General features: G+C 42.4%; 1 protein-coding gene across 1 annotated transcript in view; it reads left to right on the top strand.

Moving 5' to 3' along the window:
* Ust (uronyl 2-sulfotransferase) overlaps positions 1–24861 on the top strand; it is a 265424-nt gene that overhangs the window by 161583 nt on the left and 78980 nt on the right. The window contains exon 5 of the mRNA XM_063233025.1: positions 7795–7948. Within this exon, the coding sequence (XP_063089095.1) occupies positions 7795–7948 (154 nt within the window). The remainder of the gene's footprint in view (positions 1–7794; positions 7949–24861) is intronic.

Here is a 24861-nt window from a genome sequence, read left to right as displayed (position 1 = left end):
TAGCTTCATGCTAACGAAGTTATTTTAAAAATCTATCTTTATTTACAAAATAGTGTAGTGTCCTTGAAAAGACATTTGTAATCCATTTTCTTTTCTTTTCCTTTTTTTTTTTTTTTTTTTGTGCTGCAGTAGAATACAAACTTGAAATATTTGGACAGAAAACTCATTTCTTTCCAGAATACCATGTAAAATATAAAAACTTGGAATTATTTTTAATGAGAAGACACTTGACCAGGCAGTTTTTTAAAAACAAAGCAAAACAAAATTGGCCTCTGTACTGAAACAAAAAAGGCACGAAATAGATATTTTAACATAAATATTTCATTGCAACGTTTGTACAGTTTGAATCTACAAAGAGCTCTGGGAGTAGCCTAGCAGTGGAATAATACATATTTTATAGGCTCCAAAGATCTAGTACTAATCTCTTTTTCTTTACTTCCTTTGATTATACTAAACCTTGCACATTTGACATTGGTAAAGTATTTTAGAATTCTAGCTTTTTTCTGCAGCTTCTGTGGCCTTCTGATAATAATGAAGCTCTTCAAATTCAGGTGTTTGGGAACTTCTTTTGGATAAAGTGCTAACTTCTATAAGCAGCTTTATTGTTTCTGTGCCTAACTCCTGAACAGGAATGCTTGGGCTCCTGCCCTCCCCACTGGCCTGGCCTGTACTGCCAGTGCCTGGCAGACCACTGAGGCCACCTGCAGATCTGCTGAGCAGCCCAACACCCCTGCGCCTGTGTGAGCAGTCTGATAGCACTTTCCTCACTTAACCTGGGGCTGCAATACCTCACAGCTCCACAGAAGGCCTGGGAGCAGCACTCCGCCCTTCCCTGAGCATTCTCTAGTGCTGCTCTGCCCTGTGATGGTGCCAACCCACTGGGTTGGGGACAGGTTTCAGCCTTCAAAGGATTTCCCAGCTGGGTGCAGGCCCTGTGCCAATTAAGTGTAAAGATGGTGACATTCAGCAAGGTGTATTATTAAGCAAAGAAAGAGAAGTTGCTGCCTTGTCTTTAGAAATGAGCATCCCAGGCCTTCCTGGGATGGCCTTCCAAGGTTCCGTGGACAGTGAATAGAATACCTGCAAATGATTGCAGGCCTGGTGGTGAGCAGCTCAAAGTGTTTCTTCAATCACTCATATAAATTGGCTCCTCGCTGGGTTGGCCAGTGTGTGCCCCCTTCCTCTTCTCTCCAGAGAGCCAAGAATGAGTCATTAGACAGAATGAGATAACAAGGTCTTGTTAGCTCCTTCAAGACCTGAGTTTTATGATTCGTAAAGAGATTGCCTTTCCCTGGTCCTTGCTGTGCTCCTGTGTTCCCTTCTGCATTACCTTGACTTCTTAAACTTCATTCATTAACTCTTTTTGCTTCCTGGTCAGATCTTTGTAATTGAACAAATTACACAACATTTATAATAATCATCTCAGCTCAGTGTACAACTCTAATGAGAAACCCAAAGCTGGTGTCTTAACCGGATCAGCAGAGCACAGCATGGTGGCGTTTTATCATGGCTTCTACCATCAGATACGTGTGTAAGAATGTAATCTTGATTGTTTTACTTCTGCAAAGAAAAAAATGCCATCTGCATAAAATGGCTTAGACCTAGCTGAGGAGATCCTTGGATATCAAGGCCTCCAGGGGCTTCCAAGGATCCAAGATTTGAGCGAGTACTGCACAGTCTTGGGTAGAAGGGAGGAGAGAATCTGTTTTTCCATCTTTAAAAAAAGGCACAGCTCCTGCTCACACCTGCCTTGGAGAGATGCTGTGACCATGCGGATCAAAGCTGTCTTGAGAGACAAATGTTACAGTTTAAAGGGATCTTTAAGAGTATTTCTGTGAATGTCTTGGACTGAACCTGGTTCATGCCCTGCCCGTGGCTGGCGTGATATGTCCAGAGTGTCCAGAGCAGCCACGGAAACAGGCAGACCTGGCTTCTGTTCCTTCCCCTTGGCCCATCTGCTTGGCGCATGGTGGGAGCAGCTTCTGTCTTCCAAGCAGCACTGGGCGGGAGGCTTCTAATGAGCACTGCATGTGCCCCTTGCCTTTGGGAGCCCCTAAATTCTTCTTCCACTTAGATAGCAATGCAGCAAAGTGTGATGAAATAGGGGGAGGGAGCTGCAGGGTGCTTTGCGGGGAAGGTGGGAGTCAGCGGGGCACAGTGATACCTGGCCTGCAAAAGGACACCTCTGCTGGGATGGGGGGGGGGGGTGTCCGTTTTATATCAGTGAGGGGAATGACGTTCCCAGAACCATGTGCCTGCAAAGGTAGGATCCACAGAGCAGATGACCAGAGCAGGAAGTGCAGCCTGTGGGGCGGACTCCTTAGCCAGGATGGCAGCAGGGTTTGAAGCAGGACTGTGGGGGCTGGCCTGATGCCCCTTGAGATCATCTCCCCTGAAAGCCTCAGCAGAATCTTAGCTACAACACTTCTCAAAAGCAAAAGAATGGTGAACTTGAACACCTGACAGACCAGCGTTATACTCATAGAACCCAGGGAGTTAAAAATCAGCTTTACCCTCCTTTAAAGGGAGTGTCTTTAGAATAATGAAAACATCTTAGCTATGAAGGGCAAATTGTGACTGAGGAAAACCCCAAAATATACAGTGGGCAAAGAAAAATGGTAATTAAATAGAGACTTATTAAGGATAGCTTTTAACATTCTTTAAGATATAAATTCTAGGTTTTGAATTCTAAGGCCCCAATTAAGCTGCTGTTAAGAAGCCTGCACTTACAACTGCTGTATATTGCTTGTTTCCAGAAAGGAAGGTAACAAGCAAATTGATACTGTAATCTGGGTTCTCTGTTGTTATTTCAAATCTTCCGTACATCACCAATATGCAGCAGGATCTGTGTTCAAGAGCCAACTGGAAGAATCAGACCTGCCTCTTTTCTCACACTTTCCTGTGCATATAAGTTTTCAGAACTTTTGAAAGATATAGCATTAATCAAAACTGAATGTCTTTTTTTCCGTCTTAATGTAGCATTCCTACTTGTAATATAGGCACTCAGAGTATGTAAAATTCAGGAGCTGACTTGTTTGATGTACACAGCATCTCGGCTCCTTGCTTGCGGGGAAGGTTTCCTGCCAAAGGACATCAGAGCATGACTAGCTCAGCAGAGATTTTAGGCTTTGCTTTGGATTTATGGGGTTTCTGGTGGGTTGTTCTCCCACAGCATTTTTTAACTCCCTGGAAATTGGGACCAGACAGATGTTTTTCCCTAGGATGATGCGGAGAATCAAGCCCAGCCCACCTGGGCTAGAAGAAGCTGTTACTGGTGGAATGTCAGAATAGGGTTTTATGTTTTTCTTCTGTGGTTTCATATGTACTTTTCTGGTTGTAATTTTAAGATACAATTTTTGAAGAAACTTCAACTTTCCAACCTCGGTAGTGTCCCTGCCTGTGGCATGTCTTATATTAACACACCAGAGAGGCGTGACTCCTGGCAGACAGGACTCAGCGTGTCTCTCCCTTCCCCCACTAGTTGCTTGTTTTCTAAGGAGTCAAAGGATAATTCCTTTTCAATCTAGAATTCCTCTCACCCATTTAATTGGGTTCTTGTAGAGAAACCCTTGTGACGTTTTACATCAGAGCCTTATGCTATCAGAATAGTCCAAATGAATTACAAGAGCGATCAATATGAAAAGCAATCAAGCTACCACTGCTCACCTATGGCTCCTTCCCCTCCTCTCATTTCCATCCTATTTCCCATCTCTGGTGGTAATCACAGTTACACCAAGACTAACTTCTAAAATCACAGTATTTAAAAGTCAGTCAATCACCACAGACGCAGGTGGGTGCAGGGCCCAAGGGCAGACATTTCAGTGTTTTCTCTCGTCTCTTCAGTGGAAGTCTTCAAGATGGATGGGAACAAAGCTGCCTTCTGACAGAATAATTTAACAAAACAAATCAGATTTTTCCATTTCCATAATTCAATTTGGTTTCCACACCTTACTTCCTTGCCTGTGTTTATTATTATCATTAGCAGTGTGGCGCCTTTTGATTTCTGTGCCCTTTAGATCTTTCATAATAGCTACAGAAGTTCAAACTTCAAAGGCAACTCCAAAGTAAAAATTGATACTAGAGGTTATTTAATGTAGTTTTCACCTATTTACACAGGCTGTAAAAGTTCTATTTAAAAACAAGAGGTTTCTTCTCAGTTTCCCAAGCTTAAACACTGTTGGACCAATTTCACTGTGCACCACATGAGCCCACAAGTATTGGTGGCCCACCAAGGACAAGAAGAAGTGGGACTTTGCCTCACCTCACCTCGTTTCCCGTTTATTTCTTGCTATGCATTGTCAGCTGTTTGTTTCTTGCCTTATCATATTATCTTCCTCTCTCTGAGCAGGAACTCTTTTTTTTGGTACCAGGGATGGAACTCACAACCTTGCACTTGCCAGGCAGGCACTTATGCCCCTGAGCTAAATCGCTGGGCCTTCTCTTAACAGCAGTGGCACAGCCATCACTCTGTCTGTTAAAGTATACTTCTGGGTGTGACCTCCTGTCACCCTGTCTGCCCCAGCATCTCACAGCAAATGCGTCCCCCTCTCTTCCCTTGGAACACATCAGAACACTGAAGGCACTCACACCCTTCTGCTTGTATCTTCTGATAGGAGGTGCTGTTCCAAGCATCGAAGAACCGATGCTGAGGGTTGGAGGATTTTACCAGTTTGAGAAGAAGCTAAAAGGATGATAATTGGCAGCCTGAAATCATTATTAATGTTACCTCTAGAAAGGGAGAAATAGTTATCAGATACTTCTATTTATAGTTAGAAATTTCTAGACAGAAGGTATTATATTATCTGATCCTTGACAATGAATTTGGACACCATGTAGAACTTCTGTTTTGGAAGGTGTTTTGGTCAGCTTTCCCATTGTTGGATCAAAATAGCTGGTAAGCACAATTTAAAGGAGGAAATGGTTTAATTGGCTCACTCTTTCAGAAGTCTCAGTCCATGGCAGGCTGGTTCTATTGCTATGGGTCTGAATATCATGGCAGAGGGGCATGGCAGAACAAACATGCTCACTTCATGGCAGCCAAGAAGCAGAACAAAGGAACAGTGCTGGAGACGAAAGGGCCAGGAAGCACACAATCCCCAAGATTTTGCCTCCCTGAGCCACCGTACACACTTAGAAGTATACTTTAACGGGCTTCTCTCATGCCAAACAAGTTGGCAGTGAACATAAACTGCCACAAAACATTACTCTGGAAATCTTGCATCAGGATTCAATGTATAAATAGGAGTAAGTCGTAGTCAAGTAACCTTGTCAGTCCTCAAGTCTGACTTCATGGCAGTTATCAGGCTTAAGACCCTCTCCTGGTCAGAATTTTGCTCTTGAGTCTTGAGTCTCAAAGATAAAAGTGCTCTTGAGGTTTGTAAAAAGCATGACACAATTTTGAAGGCTGAGTTGGATTCATGTTTGTTATATATGTGTCTTAGTTACTTTTTACTCATTGCTGAGGCAAAATACCTGATGCTCAAAGTTGGGGAAGGAAAGGTTTATTTCTTACAGTTTTTGGAGGTTTCAATCCATACTCAGTTGGCTCCAAGGCAGAATGGCATGGCGGGGCTGCAGTTCATGACAGCTGCAAACAGCAAGGCAGAAACCAGCAAGAGAAAGACAGACATACCTTCTTCCTGGCATTACATTGTATGCTGGCTCCGCCCCTATTGGGTGTAGCACTGACACAATCAATCTAAGCACTAGACAATGAGCCAGTCACAAATGCATAATGCAAATGCATGAGGGTTGTGGGCCACCAATATAAACCATGATAATATGCTTTGTCTCCATAGTCCTTAGGTTATTAATTTAGTTGCTGTTTATCATAGATATGAAACCCAATTTAATTAGAAGAGGATGATAGATCTAGAATATATGTGGCACTTAGCTAAGGATTGGAATAGCTCACTCCTGGGACTATAGTTAGTTGCTTACACAATAGTACGTGTCACTTATAAACATCTGGGAACTGAACAAGATCCATTGGCAAGGATCATCTTTCTCATTAACAGAAAGCCCTCCTACTTGGCAGTACTTGAGGAGCCCAGAATATTGTGCATGCATTCTGGAAACCAAAATGTCACTACCAGAGAGTTATTCCTTTGGAGGCTTCTCTCTGGATCCTCTTTTAAAATGCAAATAAACCAGTTCAACATTATATGAATTGATGGGTGAAAAAAGCATTGATGGCTTGTGGCTGCTTTCCTCAGGTAACAGACTCTGTGAAACAGGCTGAAATATAATAACTGAAACATATGGCTCCAGTTCACAAACTTAACTTGTTTTACGATTTGGGGGAAATGGCCATATTTATATTTGCATGCAAAAGATGGCCTTGGTTGTCAGCTGATATGAAATCTGTGAACAGAAGCAAATTTTTGTCAAATACTTTTACTTGAAAATGGAGCTGTTTGCAACATGAACCAAGGTCTCACTGTATTTCTTCAGTCAGTTCCTATGTGCTGGGCAGCTGCTGTGCACCACACACTATGCTAAATGATGTAGTCCCTGGCTGCAGGACACTTGCAGTCCAGTGAAAGAGACAGATCTTTTGACATGGTATGGGGAGGAAGGACTCAGGGCAGAAAAGAGGGAGGTGTACTGAAGTACAGTGTACTGAAGATGTGATTGTAATGCTAGACTGGGTTTCCAAAGGTGAATATAGTCCACGAGGTAAAGAGGGGCAAGAGCCAGGTGGTCAGTCTGCTTCTTCCAAGCTCTTTCTGACTCCAGAAGAATGTCAAGACACCCTCATCAGAAGGCTACAGGGTCATAAGGTCTTTGGGAGTCACCAAACCTCCACCCTGCCCATAGTATGTTCCCTCAAAACTACTCAGAACTACTGCAAGCAGTCCAAAGGGATAATGAAGAACCCTGAGGAGAATTCAGCTGACCTGGTCATCCTGCCTTGTGAAGGCCTAGTCCTCAGGTCACCTTTCAGTGCAGTTTCCTGATCCCTTTGTGAAAGGAATAAAAATGGAACATCTAAATATGTATTTTTTTCTTTAAATGCACTTTCCATCACTAGAGGATAGTTGTGTAGATTTCTATTTCATTCTGGATACTTTTCTCAACTTTCTGTGGTCAAGAATAGAGATTCTGGAACCAGATCATCTGGATTCATCACCCGGGTCAATCAAAAATCATTCATCTTCGCCCTGTGTTAGTGTCACCAAGAATAAATGGGAATAATTGGGATATCTGCACCATGCAAGTGCCAGAGGCTTCAGTGAGTTGGCCATGTAAAGTATTGAGAACATGGTGCAGAGTGAGTATCCAGGGCAGATTGGCCACTGCTAACCCACTCACAGCAGAATACCTCACCTGGGGCTGTTGCAGTTACATTATAGATGTGGCATGTCATCTATTAAGACAATCAGAGCTAGCGAGTGGATTGAAGCATCCACTGAAGGCCACCTGTATGCCACTGGGTTCTGCCTCACAGTGAGACTGCAGATTCCAATACAACATTGTTTGTCCTCAACAAACCTATGCTTGGTGAGGAAACCAGACAACATCTGCACCTTGACTCTGACAGAGAGCATGGTTTCCTGTACTCTGAAACTGTCCTCACAGCTTCTCAACAGAGACGTGATTCAGATGTCTTTGTCTCCACCTCTCATGTGATGACAAGATGCCCATTAGGAAGCACTGGGATTGCTTATGCAAGTGCTCATTGGCACCTTAGCAGATGGGTTGGATGCCAAGTTAACCTACAGGGCAGACTTTATTCTCCTCTCAAAGTGATGGGTTGTAATGTGCTCCTGTTCATGTGCATGTGTGTGTTAGGTTTGGAGGAGACCAGCCCGTCTACATCAACATCATCAGAGACCCTGTCAGCCGGTTCTTATCTAACTATTTTTTCCGTCGCTTTGGAGACTGGAGAGGGGAACAGAATCACATGATCCGCACCCCCAGCATGCGGCAAGAGGAGCGCTACCTGGTAAGTCCTGTTCATGTGAGAAATGGTCTTGCGCTGCTCTGGAAGGCTGGAAAAAGCTCAGCTTTGATAGAACCTTTGACAGGTGAAAACCTGTTCCAGATGCTCCAGATCTTAACACTTTTTCAAGTAATTTGCTCATTTACCTTGTTCAACTTGTCTTTACTGCTAAGTTTTAGATACCAGAAGGGAAATAATCATTCCTCAGTTCTGATCTGAACTATCTTGGTCAAGAACAGATGTGTTTAGGTTCTTTCTTAGAGGGCTGTTAGACAGTTCTCATCACTCAGCCTCTTCATTACCCACGAATTCCAGAAGAGTCCAAAAGGACCTAGGACTTGCAAGTCACTTCTCTGCCTGCTGGGGCACAACCGTGATTGACTGTTTCTGGGTCGACAACAGCACATGCTATCGTAGCAGTATTCGTTGGCCTGTCTGAACTTTGTTTTGGGACACTTAGTTCCATTGAAGGTGTTTGTTGAGTCCAGTTATTGTTAGCAAAAACACAGAAATTGTTAGCACGTTATGGAAGGCAGAGCTATGTGTCTTTTTCCAGAGCCACAATAGAACATTTCTTGGGGCTGGAGATTTAGCTCAGCGGCATAAGCACGTGCTTTGCAAGTGCACAATCATAAGTTCAATCCCTGTACCAAAAAAAGAACATTTCTTATCTCGTCGTGACTTGTACTGACAAAAGCATACAGAAGAGCCAAGAACCTGTGTTTAAGAGGTAGAAGTCCTAGTCTGTGTCTGACAAAGGATGTTGGGCTCCCCCAGTCTATCCTGGGCTAAGCGGTCCAGACAAGATGACAAAAAGTGTTAGGCACCAGTGCAAATGTGTCTTTTGTGGAAAGGAAGTAGCATCCTTGCCCCACTGTTCAATCCTCAGTCTCAGCCCTGTAGCCAGAGAAGCAGGACTGGTCACAGGCCAATACAGTGCCCATTTTTAATTCTTGAAAATGTAATAAAAATACATGTTTGGGGTCTAAGAGCATTTTTGGAAATCACCTCAGCCAGGGCTGTTTGCCGGGTAGTTGATGAACTGGAGACCAAAGCCAGAGTTTTTCACTCCTGGTTCAGTACAAGCTGAACATCCTTAATCTGAATGTTTACAATGTCCCTAATTCTGAAACTTTCTGAGCATGAACATAATGCCACACGTGAGACCTCATGTGACTGCTCTCATTCAAAAGGTAGGCTCAACCAAAAGTATTGGATAAAATGACCTTCAGGCCATGTGTATAGAATGTCTGTGAAACCTAAATAAATTTCATGATTAGACTTACGTCCTGTTCTCAAGATGTTCTATATATGCAAATATTCCAAAATCTGGAAAAAAAGTTCTGAAATTTGAAGCATTTCTGGTCCCAAGAACAAAAGTAAAGGATGTACAACATGTGTTAGTCCAGTTACTTATGGTTTCAATGGAATATTTTCATGTATATTTTTAAAGTGACTTTTACATTTTTTTTTTTTTTGGTCTTTGATGCCAAAGCCCTAATCTTTGTCTTTAAACTACATGCTATGAATGTGGCTATGTGTTTTTTTTTTAATTCAGTGACAAGTATGTATTCAGAGCATAGAAGTACTTACTAGAAGAATAATGTCCTCAAATTATGTTTGTTTTTTGTATTAGATTTTGATTAATGTAGTTATACTTTGAAAAAAGAATATATTTCACTTAATAAAAATAATAATTCAAAGTTCTGACAATCTAAATACTAAGAAAATTACAATCAAATGAATGCAGATGATGCTGAGGAATCATAGAAATTAAAATGAATCATGGGAATTCTGTTCTTCAAGTAGCACTGTAAGGTGGTGAGAAATTCTCTAGTTCTCCTACTCTGTCAAGTTATTTTGCCATCCTGTAAATCATTCCATATAACATAGATAGATAGATAGATAGATAGATAGATAGATAGATAGATACTCACATACACAATAGAAAACTTGCAAACTGAGAGAAAAAAATTCATACTTAAGATCATCTTTTTAAAGTGCAGCAGGTTGATAGTGAGCACAAGTCTGGTGTTTCTGAGGTGCTGTTAACTGCCTTGATCATGTAACTTGACTGAGAGATTCTAAGTAATCTCACCCTGCCAGGAATGCTCCCCTTAGTAATTTGAAGAGGCTGCTTTCCAAGTGTGCATATTGTGCTTTGGAAGGTCTGTGTCAGACAAGCTTATCAGGTCTCTCTTGGCATGGGCCTGTAGGAAGCTTGGGCACAAAGTAGCCAAGTAGAAAATCGAGGGGATGAGGTTAAGTGGTGAGCAGGGCTCAAGGTGGGCCTGATTTCTTTATGATCTGGCCCCGGCCTGACCACTTAGCAGGCTGTTTTCTTGTTCCAAGAATAGTTTGTTTATTTGGAAGATGGCCTAATGGCTTTTTTTTAAAAAAAAAATAGCTGAAACTTTGTATTCCATCTCCTTGATCCTATGAAATAAAATTGCCCCTGCCAGAGCCCATCCTCATTTTGGCAAACCTGGGTGGTCACTTCTGTAACTCAGAAGAGGGTGTTGTTTATGCCTCTGTGGGGCTTGGGCAGCTGTGAGGAGACACTGTCTCATCAGCAAGGCCTGGCCTGCAGCGAGGGCTGAGAAGGGTATTGGCCCTAACTACACAGCGTATCCTTTAGGGACCACGCCACACGCCACACACACACTCATAGGACAGGTGCTGGCCAAGGTCAGTCAGCTGATTCCCACATGATTGCAGATCTCAGTGCTCAAAAGCCTCATACTTTACCCCATTGCCAGAAGTTAGCAATCTGCCCACAGTTGCGAGCCTTGAAGAGCTGCATAGTGCACAGTTCGGGGATTCAGAGCTTTCTGGAGATGGGAAGGGTCAGTATCTCCAAGGCCAGTGGTTTGAAAAAATACTGAAATAGTGAAAGGATCTAGGCTTTGCAGGTGATGAGGGTACTCCCGCCTGACAACTGCAGGGAGGATCCTGAGTCTAGGAGGGTCTGGGTCTGCAGGGGTTGAAGCCAGGCAAATCTTCTGTCTCACTTCTTGAATGGTAAGGCACCTGGAAGAGGACAGGACCAAGAACCATGCTTTTTGACCAAAATCATTTTATATAACCACATCTGCACCTCTTGTTGTGGTAAAACAATCTTTTAAATGCTTAAGCATCTTACGGCTGTTCTTTGTATTTTCTGGAAGCAGCTAGGTTTTCCCAAACTTTCTGTTTCTTTCCAAACTATCCTTTTTGACATTTTACAGAGAATAATCTTTAAATAAATGAGTGAAAACACAGATATAGTCACCTGTTAGCAGCCACCCTGTTGCAAAGCCGTGGCCATAGGCTCATTTCTTTGTCTAGAGCCAGAACCCATGTCCACAGTCGACTCCTTTTTGTCTGAGAGCCACCTGAGCCCGGGCCCACTTGAACACAGCCCCACACATGTTCCTCTCCTCTAGCTGGAGCGTGGGCTGCTTTGTTTCTGGGGCAGCGGAGTATTAACGCAGGATGCCATCCAAGAAAGAATGAATGACCTTGAAGGACAAACCATTGCTGTGACTTCCAGGGAGGACAGGCATTGCATTCCTCCAAGCCCCTCCACTTTCCAGACTTCCCCAGAAATGGATTTCTCCTGCTGTTCCTTTTGCTTGGCCGGTTACACATGTGTAATTTGTACTTGCTCTTTGCCTGCAACTCGGTCTTAAAACTTTCACAGTGAAATCGTTTGCACAGACATCACTTCGCACTTTCAAACTCAAAAAAAAAAAAAAGGCAAGTTGGGTCGCTTCCTCAACCATCACTGCCACCTCACCAGCCTGCAGGAAGACCAGGGAGAGGGGAGAACATTTTCCCAGAGACAAAACTGGCTCTGTGATACTATTCATTCGGTTTGGCTGTAAAGTGTGGAAAGTAATGCATGTTTCAAAGAAAAGATGCGTAATTTACAGCTCCTTAATTCATAAAGAATTCAGTGAATCATGTTGGCCCCATTGGATTCTGGAGAAGCCTGAAAGTTGGCCAGAGTCAGCAAAGGTTTTCAGAAAGCTGTGCATTTTAATCTGCTTGAACATCTTGGACACTAGAGGTCCTTCGGCTCTGGAAGCATACACGTGAAACCCTGGTGTGTGGAAATTTCCACTCGGTCCTGGTCACTGTTGGCTGTCTTGTGAATGAATCCTTGGGTTTTGCCTCCGTTCCTGGAGCATCATTTTTCCTAAAGAAAGAAAACTAGTAAGAAATTTGGATCATTTGTTTTTTAAGTGTTTCAGAAAGTACCTTTGTTTCTTGACTCATTGAAAGAAAGGAAGTAATGCTCAGAATGTCCAGCTAGTTCAAATTTGGCCTCTGGTTGCAGGCTATGATAGCAGCCTAGCACTTAGTGTACTTATGCTCCTTTCTTACACCATAGCTGGTGACTCAGCTGGTGATTGAGCTCTGTGAGCCTTTTCTGTCTCTTCTGTACAGCAGGATCACATTAGGTCCCTTACCTGCACTCCAGGCTTGTTAAGAGAATCAGTTGCACAGTCTACACACAAGTGCACAGTGAGCTAAAAATGTCCTGAACACATTTCAGTCTTCATGCTTCCATTCCCTTTGCTCTTATCTTTGTCATTTTTTTCATTGCTGGACACAGTATCTGACACTTGCAACTTGAAGGAGAGGTTAATTTTAGCTCATATTTTCAGTTCATAGTTGCTGTCTCCAAGGCAGGAAGTGCATGATAGAAGGGGCTGGATGGCAGAAAAGCTGCTCACATCGTTGTGGCCAGGAGCTAAGGAGGAAAATAGACCCTTCCAGGTCACATCTCCAGTAACCTGCCTCTTCCAACCAGAACCCACCTCCCAAGTCAGCTGCCTTGCCCACTATATTTCGGTCACCTTCCAGTCACTCTGGGTGAGGTCATTGGGGGACATTCTTGATCTAAGCTATAGTAGCTCTTTTAGTGAATCCCTGTGGTCTGAAAATGATCCTTTTGTTTTTGGTGGCAGCTCAGGAGATAGCTGGTAGCACTCAAATCAAAAGGACTGTGTTTCCGGAAGACGTAGACCATCTCTGCTCAGGAGCCCCACAGCGTCTACAGTTCACATGGGGCTGGGGACATGTGGGCCTATGCCCTGAGCCATCAGGTGTGTCACTGCTGAGCACTCCGATGGCCTCACAAGACCCCTTCCCTGGGGAACAGTTTCTAAGGAAACTGTTTCTCTTTGTGTTCCCAGCAGCTGGAGATGCGTTTTGATCCCAGCCTGCTGGCAGACATTTGTCCTGTGTTTATTTACTTGGAGCTGATGTAGGCACTGGGTTGTAAAGTCCTACGTGGCACATCCTCCCCTCTGAGGGGTGGGGGAAGGCATGCTGGCCCTGAATGCTCCACCACAGGGACCAGAGCATCCAGAGGCATGGGCAAGGGAGGAGCTGCAGCTTCAGAGACAGTCTTCAGAGTCTGTTTGTTGCAGGTGTTTTTAGAACCAGAGGCCATTTGTGGAGAGTGGAAAACCTGCCGTATTCTTAGGGACTTGGGCCAAACAGAGAAGAAGATGAGTGAATTGGAGAGAAGGAGGAGAAAACTGGAACAACTAAGAGATTTTGGAGAAAAGAAGAAAGAATGAGAGTGAGCTAGAAGTCTTGGGAGAGGAGAATAGAATGCCATGAGACACCTTCTGATTTGCCACAAAACAGCTATATATGGGAGTTAGCATGCTCGTCCCCTCATAGTAGTGCACAGCATCTGTTTCCTCCATTCCTCCCCTGGGCATCAGCACTATCCAGCACCCTCCTGACAGACTGCTGAGGTGGGCTCAGAGAAGCACAGTGGGGTCAAGAATCCAACCACAAAGAAGGGAAAGATGTGTCCGGCCACATTAAATGCTAGGACCTAAGATTCACTTTGCTTGCTCCAAGGAACAGAGGGCATGGGATGGAGAAATCATAATACACATGTATGTGGTCATGAGGACCAAGGACCATGGCTGCAGCAAAGATCAGGAAATGCCAGGCAGACCCAGGCTACACAGGAAGAGCATCAGTCACAGCACTGCCCACTTCCTACAGAGCAACTAGGTGTTGTTTAGAATGGACTCCGTTCTGGTGATGAGGTACATTAGTGCCCTGGGCTGCCTTGGTTTCTAGCTGCCATCAGTCACTTACTGACCAGTCACCACCTAGTGTCTCTGTACCTCATAGTCAGGCTCCTAAGAATGATTCAGTTTGTGCTGCACCTCATGGGGCATGTTTGGCTGCCACTGAAACACATCTCCTCTTTGCTCCTGTCGAAGATGGCAGATGGAACAGCATGTAGCCACCTGTAGCTGAAGTGTCTGTGTTGGTTCCCATTGCTGCTGTGATAACAGTTGACCATGCACCTGGTGGCTTTACCAACAGAAGCATCACCTTACAATCTGAGGTCAGAAATGCGATATGGTTTCACCAGGCTAAAACCAAGGTACTGGCAGCACTGTGCTCCTTTCTGGAGACCCTAAGGCAGGTAGGGCTGACCCACAACCCACAGCTGTGCAGCCCTAGATAATAGTGCAATCCCACAAGGTCATAAACTTTGAACATTATTGTGTGGTTTTAGCAACATATTTCTTGACCCAACTGTGTGGTATTTGAGTACAGAGAGCTTAAGTGACAATAGAGAACTATGTACAGGAGGATACAGGACAGTACAACTCCATTTCTTGTGCCAGATCACTGTCCATCCAACACCTGCAAGTGTCACACTTCTTATGCACTTGTGAAACTTAGCAAATGAAAGCTGACCAGCAATGATATTTCAGCCTGCTATGCATGTGTGTTTTGCAAAGACAGGCATTTATTATTATTAAGCAGACATGTAAGATTTCTTATCTAATTATTAAACTTGGGCTCATTGTGTTATTTTGTAAAACAATAAGTTGAAAAGTTTTTTAGCCTAAGTGGTATGGGAAGTACAACTATGTTTTAAATAATTTTTGCTCAGGATATCTTGTAATTACATATACAGGGTTGCTAATGTTACAAATGCAATAAAGGATATCTTGGGGGTTTTGCTGCTTCTATATAGTAACTATGTTATGTGTCCCCAGACAGTTCCTCTGAGTTGCAGCTTTGGCAAGACAAGAGGTTGGACACCTGGGCTCCACAGGAGGCGCCAGTTCTTCCTCCCTCGTAGAAGGGGTTGGCAGAATCCGCTTCCTGAGCCTGTAACACTTACATCCCATTTTCATGTTAGCCTGACGGCTGCTCCTGTTTCCTTGGGGCTATACTTTAGACCATGGCCCCCTTCCTCCGTTTTCGAAGCCAGGGAAAGAGTCCCTCTTCCGTCTTATTGGTCTAACTCATATGAGAAGGGTCTTCACTTTGAAAGAGTTACATCTTCAGAGTAGGTCCACCCCGGAAATCCAGGATAATGTCTTCATCTCAAGACCACAACCTTATTAACATCTGTAGAGTCTCTTTTGCCATAAAAGGAACATAGTTACAAGTCCCAGGGATTAGGGTGCAGATATGTTATGGTACTGAGGGAACTCGTGTTCCCCAAAAAGGTGGGGAACACACATCTGCATTGTGCCATGTCATACTGCCGTGCAGTGATATCAGACAGTGCCTTTCCTGTCCCTCATCTGCAAAACCAATGGGCAAATCAAATATTCTGTCACATATTCCTTCTCCTAACTTCCTGTCGTCCACGCATCCATCCACTCTGCTGCATTCATTGATTCAGTAAGTATTGCCTTCATATTTGCTGTGGGACAGTCACTCTTATAGAAACTGGAGATAAAATATTGAGTAACCATAGCACTGTTTTGACTTGATGGAGCTCAGAGTTTTACCAGAGAAATAAACATTAATCCCCACATCAATACATGTGAAATAGCAAGTACTTTACACCCTATAATGCAGAGAAATACAGCACTTTCTAGGCCTGGAGTGGGGCAGGTAACAAGTGTAGATCAGAAAAGCAATGATTGATCTGAAGGGAAAGAGAGGAGACTATATCCCACCACAGGGAAGAGCACATGCAAAGGCACTGTGGCAGTGGAGCACAGTGAACATGGGAAAGAACCAAGGGGGCTGAGCAGGAGACGCTGACAGAGCAAGAAAAGAGCTAAGTCTCGTAACATGGGCAGGTGGTGATTAGGCCTGATAGGGCCTCCCAGGCCACATATTAGGAGATTTACAGTAAAAGAGCCATGTTTACATGATATTTCACTTTTACATTTTTAGAGGAGGAGTGACATTGGCAACTTAGAGTCGAGAAAGGGCTTCAAGTAGATGTGGAAGGAAGTTAGAGGCTCCTGCGGATGTATGACCAGGTACTGCAGACCATCAACATGCAGGCTGCAGCTCCAGATGGGGAAGGGTGGCAGCGGGAGAGAATCTGCAGAGTCAGAACCATCCCCTGGTTAGCCACAGAAGACCCAAACATGAAAAGTTTAACAGTAATAGGAGAGAGAGAACAGCTCTGTATGGCTGGTGGCTGGCTCGGGTTCAGTTCACAAAAGAATAACACAGGCACCTGGCAACCTGAGACATGAGCCAAGGAAAGAAATCAGGAGGCCCTGGGGTTGTTGGTGGCAGCTTTCTAGAAGAGCCACGTGCTGAGTCTTTAGGGTTAGATGAGAAAGCATGGCAGGGTTAAGACTGAGGAGGCACACGGGGAATTGTTGAGATAAAGTGACATCTTAGAAAACACACAGAAGCAGGCTGAGCCATGGTGAGCCGCCCATTTGGCTGGAGCAGAGAGTTTCAAGGAGGTTGGGAATGGTGAAGTATCTTTACAGATGTCCCTGGAGGGACACACCTCTGCATTGCATTTCTCCAGTGGCTCCCAAGGCAGGTCTCCCTGACCTGCTTCCTCCAAATAGGGTCCAGTCAGGACCATCTACCACCAGGCTGCCAGAGCAAAGCCAGGTGCATCCTGCTGGCCCCCGGACAGCTGAGTTCATCTGCTGTGGTCCCCGCCCCTCTCTGAGTCATCAGAAAGGGCTGCAGCTGCGTCCCCAGCACTGGGCTCAGCTCAGCACCCCTGCTGAGGCAGGTGTCTAGCATTTGGTTTGCAGGCTGACTCTGCTAACCTGGGGAGGCTTTCCAAACCACCAATGCCTAGCTCACGCTCCTGTAGATTGGTTCAAAGGCTCCAGAAGTGACCCCAACAGATAGATAAGCTGAGAACTAGTGATGAATTCATCACACATCCATTCTTGGCTGAATTAGCAAGAGCTGTTTTCTCTGAAAGAGAAAATCTCTATATATCTTATGGACGTTTACCCTATCATTTGCTGATTTGGAAAAACTTGTATTCTATTTTGCTTAGAAAATCGTCTCTTTTCTAGGCTTTTGATTGATAATATGCAAATAAATATCATTAAAGAAGTTTGATGATGTAATGCACTATCTGTCATATTTATGAGTTTCCTATCTATGTCTTCAGACAGGTATTCTAAATTAAAGTGGATAATATTTATTACTGAGAAGCCAAAGAGTATATTGTACTATGCATTTAAGATCTCATATTAGAAGCTATGCTTGAGGCAATAAATCAGAGAGTGAGCGCTTTGATGAATAAAGTATTTTAACATGTGGGTATTCTTTTATTTAGGGTGATAGGGCACTTGGAATCTATTGCCATCTCTTCAGGGAGACATGTGACATTCTTGAAATGCAGGCCAATTCAAAGACTTATAAATTCTAAGTAAAGTGATGTGGGCAAATAAAAATATACTTTAAATGCAATCAAGAACTGTTCTCTAGAGGCTGGGGATTTAGCTCAGCAGTACAAGCGCCTGCCTGGCAAACACAAGGTCATGAGTTTGATTCTAGTATGAAAAAAAGTAAAACAAAGTCCTCTAAATGCAGTGGAGGGCTTACTATTTGAAAAACCAGTGGGGCGGAGTTCTATTTAAAGTGAAAAACTCATAGCTCCATTTTTTTATTAAAAAGAGAAAAAACAGAAAAATCAAGAAACAACAACAAAAGCAAAATGACAATAACAACAAAAAACAGAATTCTCTGGTGACAGAGAATTTCAAAACAAGATGATAGCAGTTTAACAATAGTTGCTGTATTGCATATTTTTATCCTCAAAGTAATTGCTCAGGCTACCAGATACAGGCATACGAGATTGATCAAACAATATAATTTTCCTTTGAGCAGTTTCTTTCCCTCTTACTGTATCTATTATAACTTTTAGATCTTATTTACTTTTCCAGTTTCTTATACTAGTGAGACAATAATAGTGTTTACACATTTAAGTCTGATTTATTTCAGTTGAGTATGGTTTCTAGTTGCATCCATACAACTATAAAAGCCTCGAGTTTATCATTCTTTATGGCTGAGTATTATTCCATTATATAAAAATACTACCTTTTTTATTTATTCCTTAGTTGATGGGCATTTGGGTTGCTTCCAAGACTTAGCCATTATAAATTGTGCTTCTATTAAACATGGGTGCACATATATTCTCTCATGGCTCCATTTATCTGGTATAATTTTGAGTTTCATATTCTACTTTGCAGAAGTTTAAACACCACTATCATTGTTCTCAATTTGTTTTTGCCATTTGCAGTATTTTTTTCCTCTGCTCAACTGTTTTTACATACACAGTACAAACTCCCCAAAGGTGGAGTGACCTCCAAACATGTTCTTAAAAATATTTTGCAAAGGCAGGATACAAAGAAAGTAAGTGTAAAACATCTAAGAGATTTATTGGAATCTCAGCTTGATTTCTAATTGCAAGTACTTATGAAAATGTCAATATTAACATGAAATAGCTGGCAGTTTTTCTAATAAAGTAAATTGAATTAGATAGTGTATAATTGGAAAAAAATACCCGATCTACTCAGACTCTTTCAAAACAAGTCTCAGAGCCTGTTAGCTGCAGCAGCCTTGCCCTCTAATGGCTGGAAATTGTAGGACAAGACTAAATACTTTTGACTACAGGACACATAGATAATAAGAGGGAATAGTTGGCCATTGTCACCATGTTTACTATATCAGGGGTCTCCGCATAAAGTATGAGCATGATGGAGAGGTCAACACAAGGACATTATTCAACTAGGGGGCTAAATGGGGTGGAAGGATGGGGAGCCAAGGGTGTGCCAAGTGCCTCAGAGCTTTGGGACAATGTTAGATAGAAATAAGTATTACAGATGCCTAGTCTCCTGAAATGCAATTCAAAGGTCAAACGTGGCTTTTAATAGTAAAACATTTAATTGCCTGGGAAAATTATAGACTAACTCATCAAGCCTGGATATTATGATGGTCCTGATTCATAATCAGATTTGCAGAGCATAATTTAGCAAACTACTTCTGATCCCCTTTATGATTGATGAATGAGCACCACAAATAGAATAGAAATGATACCAGTAAATGTGAATTGGTGGACATTTAAGAGGAAGTTTGATTTCATGCTGTGTGACATCTTTATTCATCTTAGGAAAGCAGCCAAGAGGGGATGGAACAGGTGGGGCTCAACCAGCTACGAAATGATGCAGCCCCTAGGAACAGACAGCTCTTTTCTTCTGATCCTAAACCCATGCAAATATTCATGCTGTGTGAAAGAATTTAAATGAAAGCCTACTCAGTTTCATGAGAATCAGAGTTTTCAGAAAACAGTTGTGCAGGAACCTCATCTGCCCATTGGCCTCCTAAAAGAGGACTCTGCATTTCATTTTACAAAGCAGAAGCAACATTCAGCCAATCGTTTCCATATTCATCTTTTTTTGAAGGAAAGAAGAAAGTAACTTTGGCCCAACTTTTATAATAAGGTGGCTGCCTCTTTACCCCATCATAGAGGATAAAATCCTCTCAGTTTTTGAAATTAATGAAACTCTTGGATGAGACTTATGAGTCAGCAGATACATAAAAGAAAATTATCAAATTCAACAAAAAAGGAGAGAATTTGTACATCACAAATATGACTGATGGCAGTCCAAAGTGACCATAGTAAAAACCCGTGAGATTAAGAAAGGTGACCAGAACCAAGGCAATAAAACTAGTCTCAACCAACGCTGACCAAACAGTTTGCTAGATTTTGCCTTCCAACACTGCTGCGGTGGAAAATTTCAACACTAGTTTTGGAGGGGACAAACCATAATCACACCATGGCAGCCTCTATCTTAGCTGAGGATCCTCCTGGAAGCAGAGTCCTGAGGTCTGGGCCAGTGGAAAGTGGAAAAACTTGGCTGGCAACCCCAGGAGATAGGAACAGGGGATTAGAGGAAGATACGGACATAGAAGGAAAACCAGTGCAAAGGTGAATCTCTAAATTGATTATTACTACAGAAAATAACCCAGGCCCCCAGGACTGTTCAGAGCAGTGTGGAATTTGCCCCAGGATTTGTCTGCCTCAGGGAAGAAAAAGGAGAGCATTTACCTTCTGTCTGTCTGCTGTTGGTCAGGTTTGCCCTGAAACGTGTATTCCCTTACATCTGGACTGCGCACACGTGAGTACCAGGTGGATTGCAATGGGTGTCATAGAAGGAGTAGAAAGCAAGAAATACGATGAGCTGCTGATGCTTGGTGCTCTGGGGATGCTTCTCTGCGAAGCTTGTGGCTGTGGCAGTAGTTGCAGGATGTGAGGCTGCCACCAGAGTGTCCACCAGCCTGGGGCCTCTACGCCTGTGGTCATCATCAAAGCACTTAACATTGCCCATCTGGACTGTACAAAAGCCAACAAGTCCTTCAACATGTCGCCAGTACCTCTGTTCCCAGTCCATAGTCAAAGCATGTAGGGTACAAATATGACATTGTCATTTCCGTGCTAAAAATTATTCTGTGTCTTCCTGCTTCCTAAGTGAAATGTAGCTCTCATTGTGATTGAATATTGTCGTTAGTATTTAATCAAAAAGGCATTATAGGGGCTGGGGATTTAGCTCAGAGGCACAAGCGCCTGCCTTGCAAGCAGGCAGTCGTGAGTTCGATCCCTGGTACCGATAAAAATGAAAAAGACAAAAAATAAAAAGGCATTATAACCACATATGAATGTACAATGCCTCCATAAAATTCTGATTAGTAAATAGCATCATGAGCCAGCAGAGAAAGGAGGGGCTAGTCAAAAAGACATTAGAAAAAGATACTGGATTGTTTTGCTAAAGGTACTCTTTAACCCCACATATATCAAAATAAATTCCAGAACAATTTAAAAGGTTAAAGGTGAAAAGTGAGGAAGTTATGAAGAATATACAATCATGAAAGTATATAACAATCCCTCAGGGATCGAGGTTATATGTACAGGCAATGGGGAAAAAAATCACTAAATTTTTCCTTATGTAAAATAAGTTTATTACACAAAAATTATAAATAATGTTAAAAGGCAAATCAAAGGAGACAGTAGTTACTACAATTATGACGAAATATTCTTTAAGATATTAAAATATAAGAACTTTTACAAATTAGTGTATAACAAAATTTAATCTCCTAATTAAAACATTGCAAACAAAATTTCAGATTAGAAATTTGAAGATCACTCAGCATTTCCTCTATAATTTTCAAAAATTATATATATTTTTAAAATATATTTAATCTGTTATCCATCTGGGAAATCTGTTATTCATATGGAAAAAAAGGTATTAGGTTAATATATGGCACCTGGCAACAGGACAAATTTCAGATGGCTTTAACTTTTTAATTCAATACCAATAACAACAAAGAATCCTGCAATACATCAGGAAAAATATTTTCTATGATTTTAGAGTCAATAAGGTCTTTTAAGTATAACTTAAAGCCCAGAAGCTCTAATAAATACTTTAAAAGTTGCTGTTTGACTACAAAAAAATGAAAGGTTTAAAAAAAATATATATATATATATGGATTTTATGGATTTTTGAAATGTATATGAGGTATATATACATATATATATATATATCACTATCATCTAATTAAATAATATACAGGTCATCTCAGGGGACCAATTACCATAGGTGAACCACCTGTCACCACTGCACACACACACACACACACACACACACACACACACACACACACATGCACGCACATCAGTGCCAATTACTGAAATTGGAGGCATCTTAAAATTTAAACTCTTCTTCCTGAGTTCTTTCCTTTAAACAGAAATAAACCTGATAGATATGGCTTCTTATTGTCAAAATCTTTTAGTGACCATACCCACCTGCAACTGGTTAAGTACTCCATGTGGACAAACATTTAGTCTAGGCTGGGGATTTAGCTCAGCGGCCTAAGTGCCTGCCTTGCAATCGCAAGGTCGTGAGTTCAATCCCCAGTACCAAAAAAAAAAAAAAAAAAAAAGTAGTTTAGTCTGTTCATACACTGATGTGATCAATTTTTTCATTCTTTCTGTCAACAAATGCTGAGCAGCTACTCTGTAGCCAACCCTTTAGCAGATATTGAGGATGGACTAATGAAACTGGGGGTGGACGAATGAAAAACACCAATGTGATTCCCATCTCCACAGAGTGTATATTCTATCAGGCAAGACAGACATTGAACAATGAGTTAGAGGAGGTGATCAGGCTGTGGGAACAGTATGTACATAGGTTAGAGTGGTACAAGAACCTCATATGAGCAGAGCATAGCAAGCAGGAGTGTGCTGTGAAACTGGAGAGGTGGGCGGGAGCTCAGTCTTCAAAGGCCTTGAAGATTTACCTTAAGCTCCTGAAATGCCATGCTAAAGACAGTGAAGCGTTCTAAGGGACAGGGAATGATAGGATTTGCATGATAGAATTTTTACTTGAGCAAAATAAAGATATTTGGAGTAAAACAAGATAAATTATTTTGGTTCGGAGTAAGGGTTGTTACTGTGGAGGAGACCAAGAGTCATAGATGGACATCTCTATAATGTAAAATCAACAATTTTTTTGTGAGTGATTATATAAGGCAGGCACTTATGCCGCTGAGCTAAATCCCCAGCCTAGACTAAATGTTTGTCCTCATGGAGTACTTAACCAGTTGCAGGTGGGTATGGTCATTAAAAGATGTTGAAACTTAAGGATGAAAGAGTAGTTAAGGATGACTGTAGGTTTCTGGATGGAGCGATTTGATGGATGATGCTGCTGATGGTAGGAAAGAAAGGCACAGAGGGTCAAGAAAAAAGGAGTTCTACTCTGCATATGCTGAGTTTCAGGTGCTTGAAGTACTTAGCAATGAGACCTCCATTCATGAAGAGAAGGCTGCTGGGTGTTTGAAATTAGAAGCTTAAGCTTCTAAAGAGGCAGCAGTTCATCCACTACAACATAAACTCCATGAGGGTTGAGGTCCAGTTAGCACATCGATTCAGTAATTATTTGCTGAAGTTGTTGAACTAAATCTCTGGGTGTTTATTGAGGATGAGCATAGAGACCCTGTGGTTCACCCATTTTTAGCACTCATTGAAGAGTTGAGAAGTCGAAGACTGTTTAAAAGTCCCCAAAATGGAACAACATAGGAATGACAGGTCACAGAGTAAGGAGAGAAAAGTTTTGAGGCAGGAACATTGTTCATCAATGTCAGAAGCTTCCAGATGGTTTATATAAAATAAGAATAGAACATATGACCATTGGATTTAAAATATGACAAGACTAAGTGATCTTGGCAGATCAATTTCCATTTAGTGATAAGGGAAAAAGCCAAATGAATGTGAGCAGCAGACAAGAGAGACATAGAAATATGAAGATAATGCGGGGAAATCTGGTCCCCTTTGTCCTAGTGAGGCCTGCAGAGGCATTTTAGTGATGAGCATCCTTAGTGTTCTCTCTCAGGATCACTGATCAAGGGAGGAACCAAGTTCTCAGAAAGTAAGGGGTAAGGGATTCTACAAAGCATTTTAAAAATACTTATTCAGTACTTACTGTGTACAGATCCAAAGGAGTTAGCAAGCTAAAGTCCTTTAAGAAACAGAGGCAAGAGGATTGTGAGTTTGAAGCCAGCCTTGAACTACATAGTGAGCCCAAGGGCGGCCTGTAATACATAATGAGACCCAGAAGAGAGGGCAGGGAGGTGAAGGAGGAGCAGGAAGAGAAAGAGGAAGTGGGGAAAGAGGAGGGGAGGAGAAGCTAAGAAGAAATTGAAAATACAAGAGATTTATTGAGAGAGATGCATGTGAAAGAAAAAAAACTATTGGACCAACTATAGATTTGATCCCTGTGAAGAACAGAGTCTTCAGACTACGGGATAGTTCCAAGAATGTTTCAGACAGGCAAAAGGCGTCTTCGAGCCTAAGTCTCTCATCAGACAATTCTTATGCCGTACAGGAATGAACCTGTCTTAGACTTCTTACCTCGCTTGATCTCACCCTGAGAGCAGCCCATGGGAAGCATGACCTAGCCACAGGTGTGGTGGCAGAGTTAAAACAGCTTGAGTGTTCGGTCACTTTCTCTTCCTGCAGCAAGAGAGATTCTGCCACACACATGCAATCTCATTTAATGTTGACAGCATCCTTCTGGCAGAGACCTTATGATGCCATTTTTGCACATGAGACCCCCCCAAGGATGATAGAGGTTAAATTACAAAGCTGTGTTCACACAACTAGTAAGTAACAGAGTGGATTCCAGTCAGTGGAGTGTGCTAGCTGAGTCTAAATGGTTCTGGGCCGATTTTTAAATTTTTAGGAACTGTGCTAGTCAGTTGTTGTCTTAGACCATTTTCTGTTTTTATAACAATGCCTGGCACAGGGAAATTTATAAGAAAGAGGAGCTTAGTTGGTTCACGGTTCTGGAGGCCGGGAAGTCCAAGATCAGGCAGCTGTATCTAGGGAAGGCTAGTGCTGGTTTTCAACGTGGTGGGAGTCAGGAAGAGAGTGAGCATGTACCAAACAAAAAGGGCAAGGAGGATGGATCTGATTCAAAACAAGGTGCTTTTTAAGAATTAACACAGTCACGTAGGCATGGCATTAATCCCTTCCCACTTGCTGTCTTTTATGGGGCTAGGGATTGAGCCTACCGTTGCTCTGCAACCAAACTACACTGCAGCTCTTTTTTTTATTTTTAAAGTCAGCAAATGCTAGGCAGGCTAGCGTC

The sequence above is a fragment of the Cavia porcellus genome, unplaced genomic scaffold (genome assembly GCF_034190915.1).
Source record: "Cavia porcellus strain 051 isolate PalLab524CR breed Dunkin Hartley unplaced genomic scaffold, mCavPor4.1 scaffold_22, whole genome shotgun sequence".
NCBI lineage: Eukaryota > Metazoa > Chordata > Mammalia > Rodentia > Caviidae > Cavia > Cavia porcellus.
This window is presented reverse-complemented; position numbering and strand designations above follow the sequence as displayed.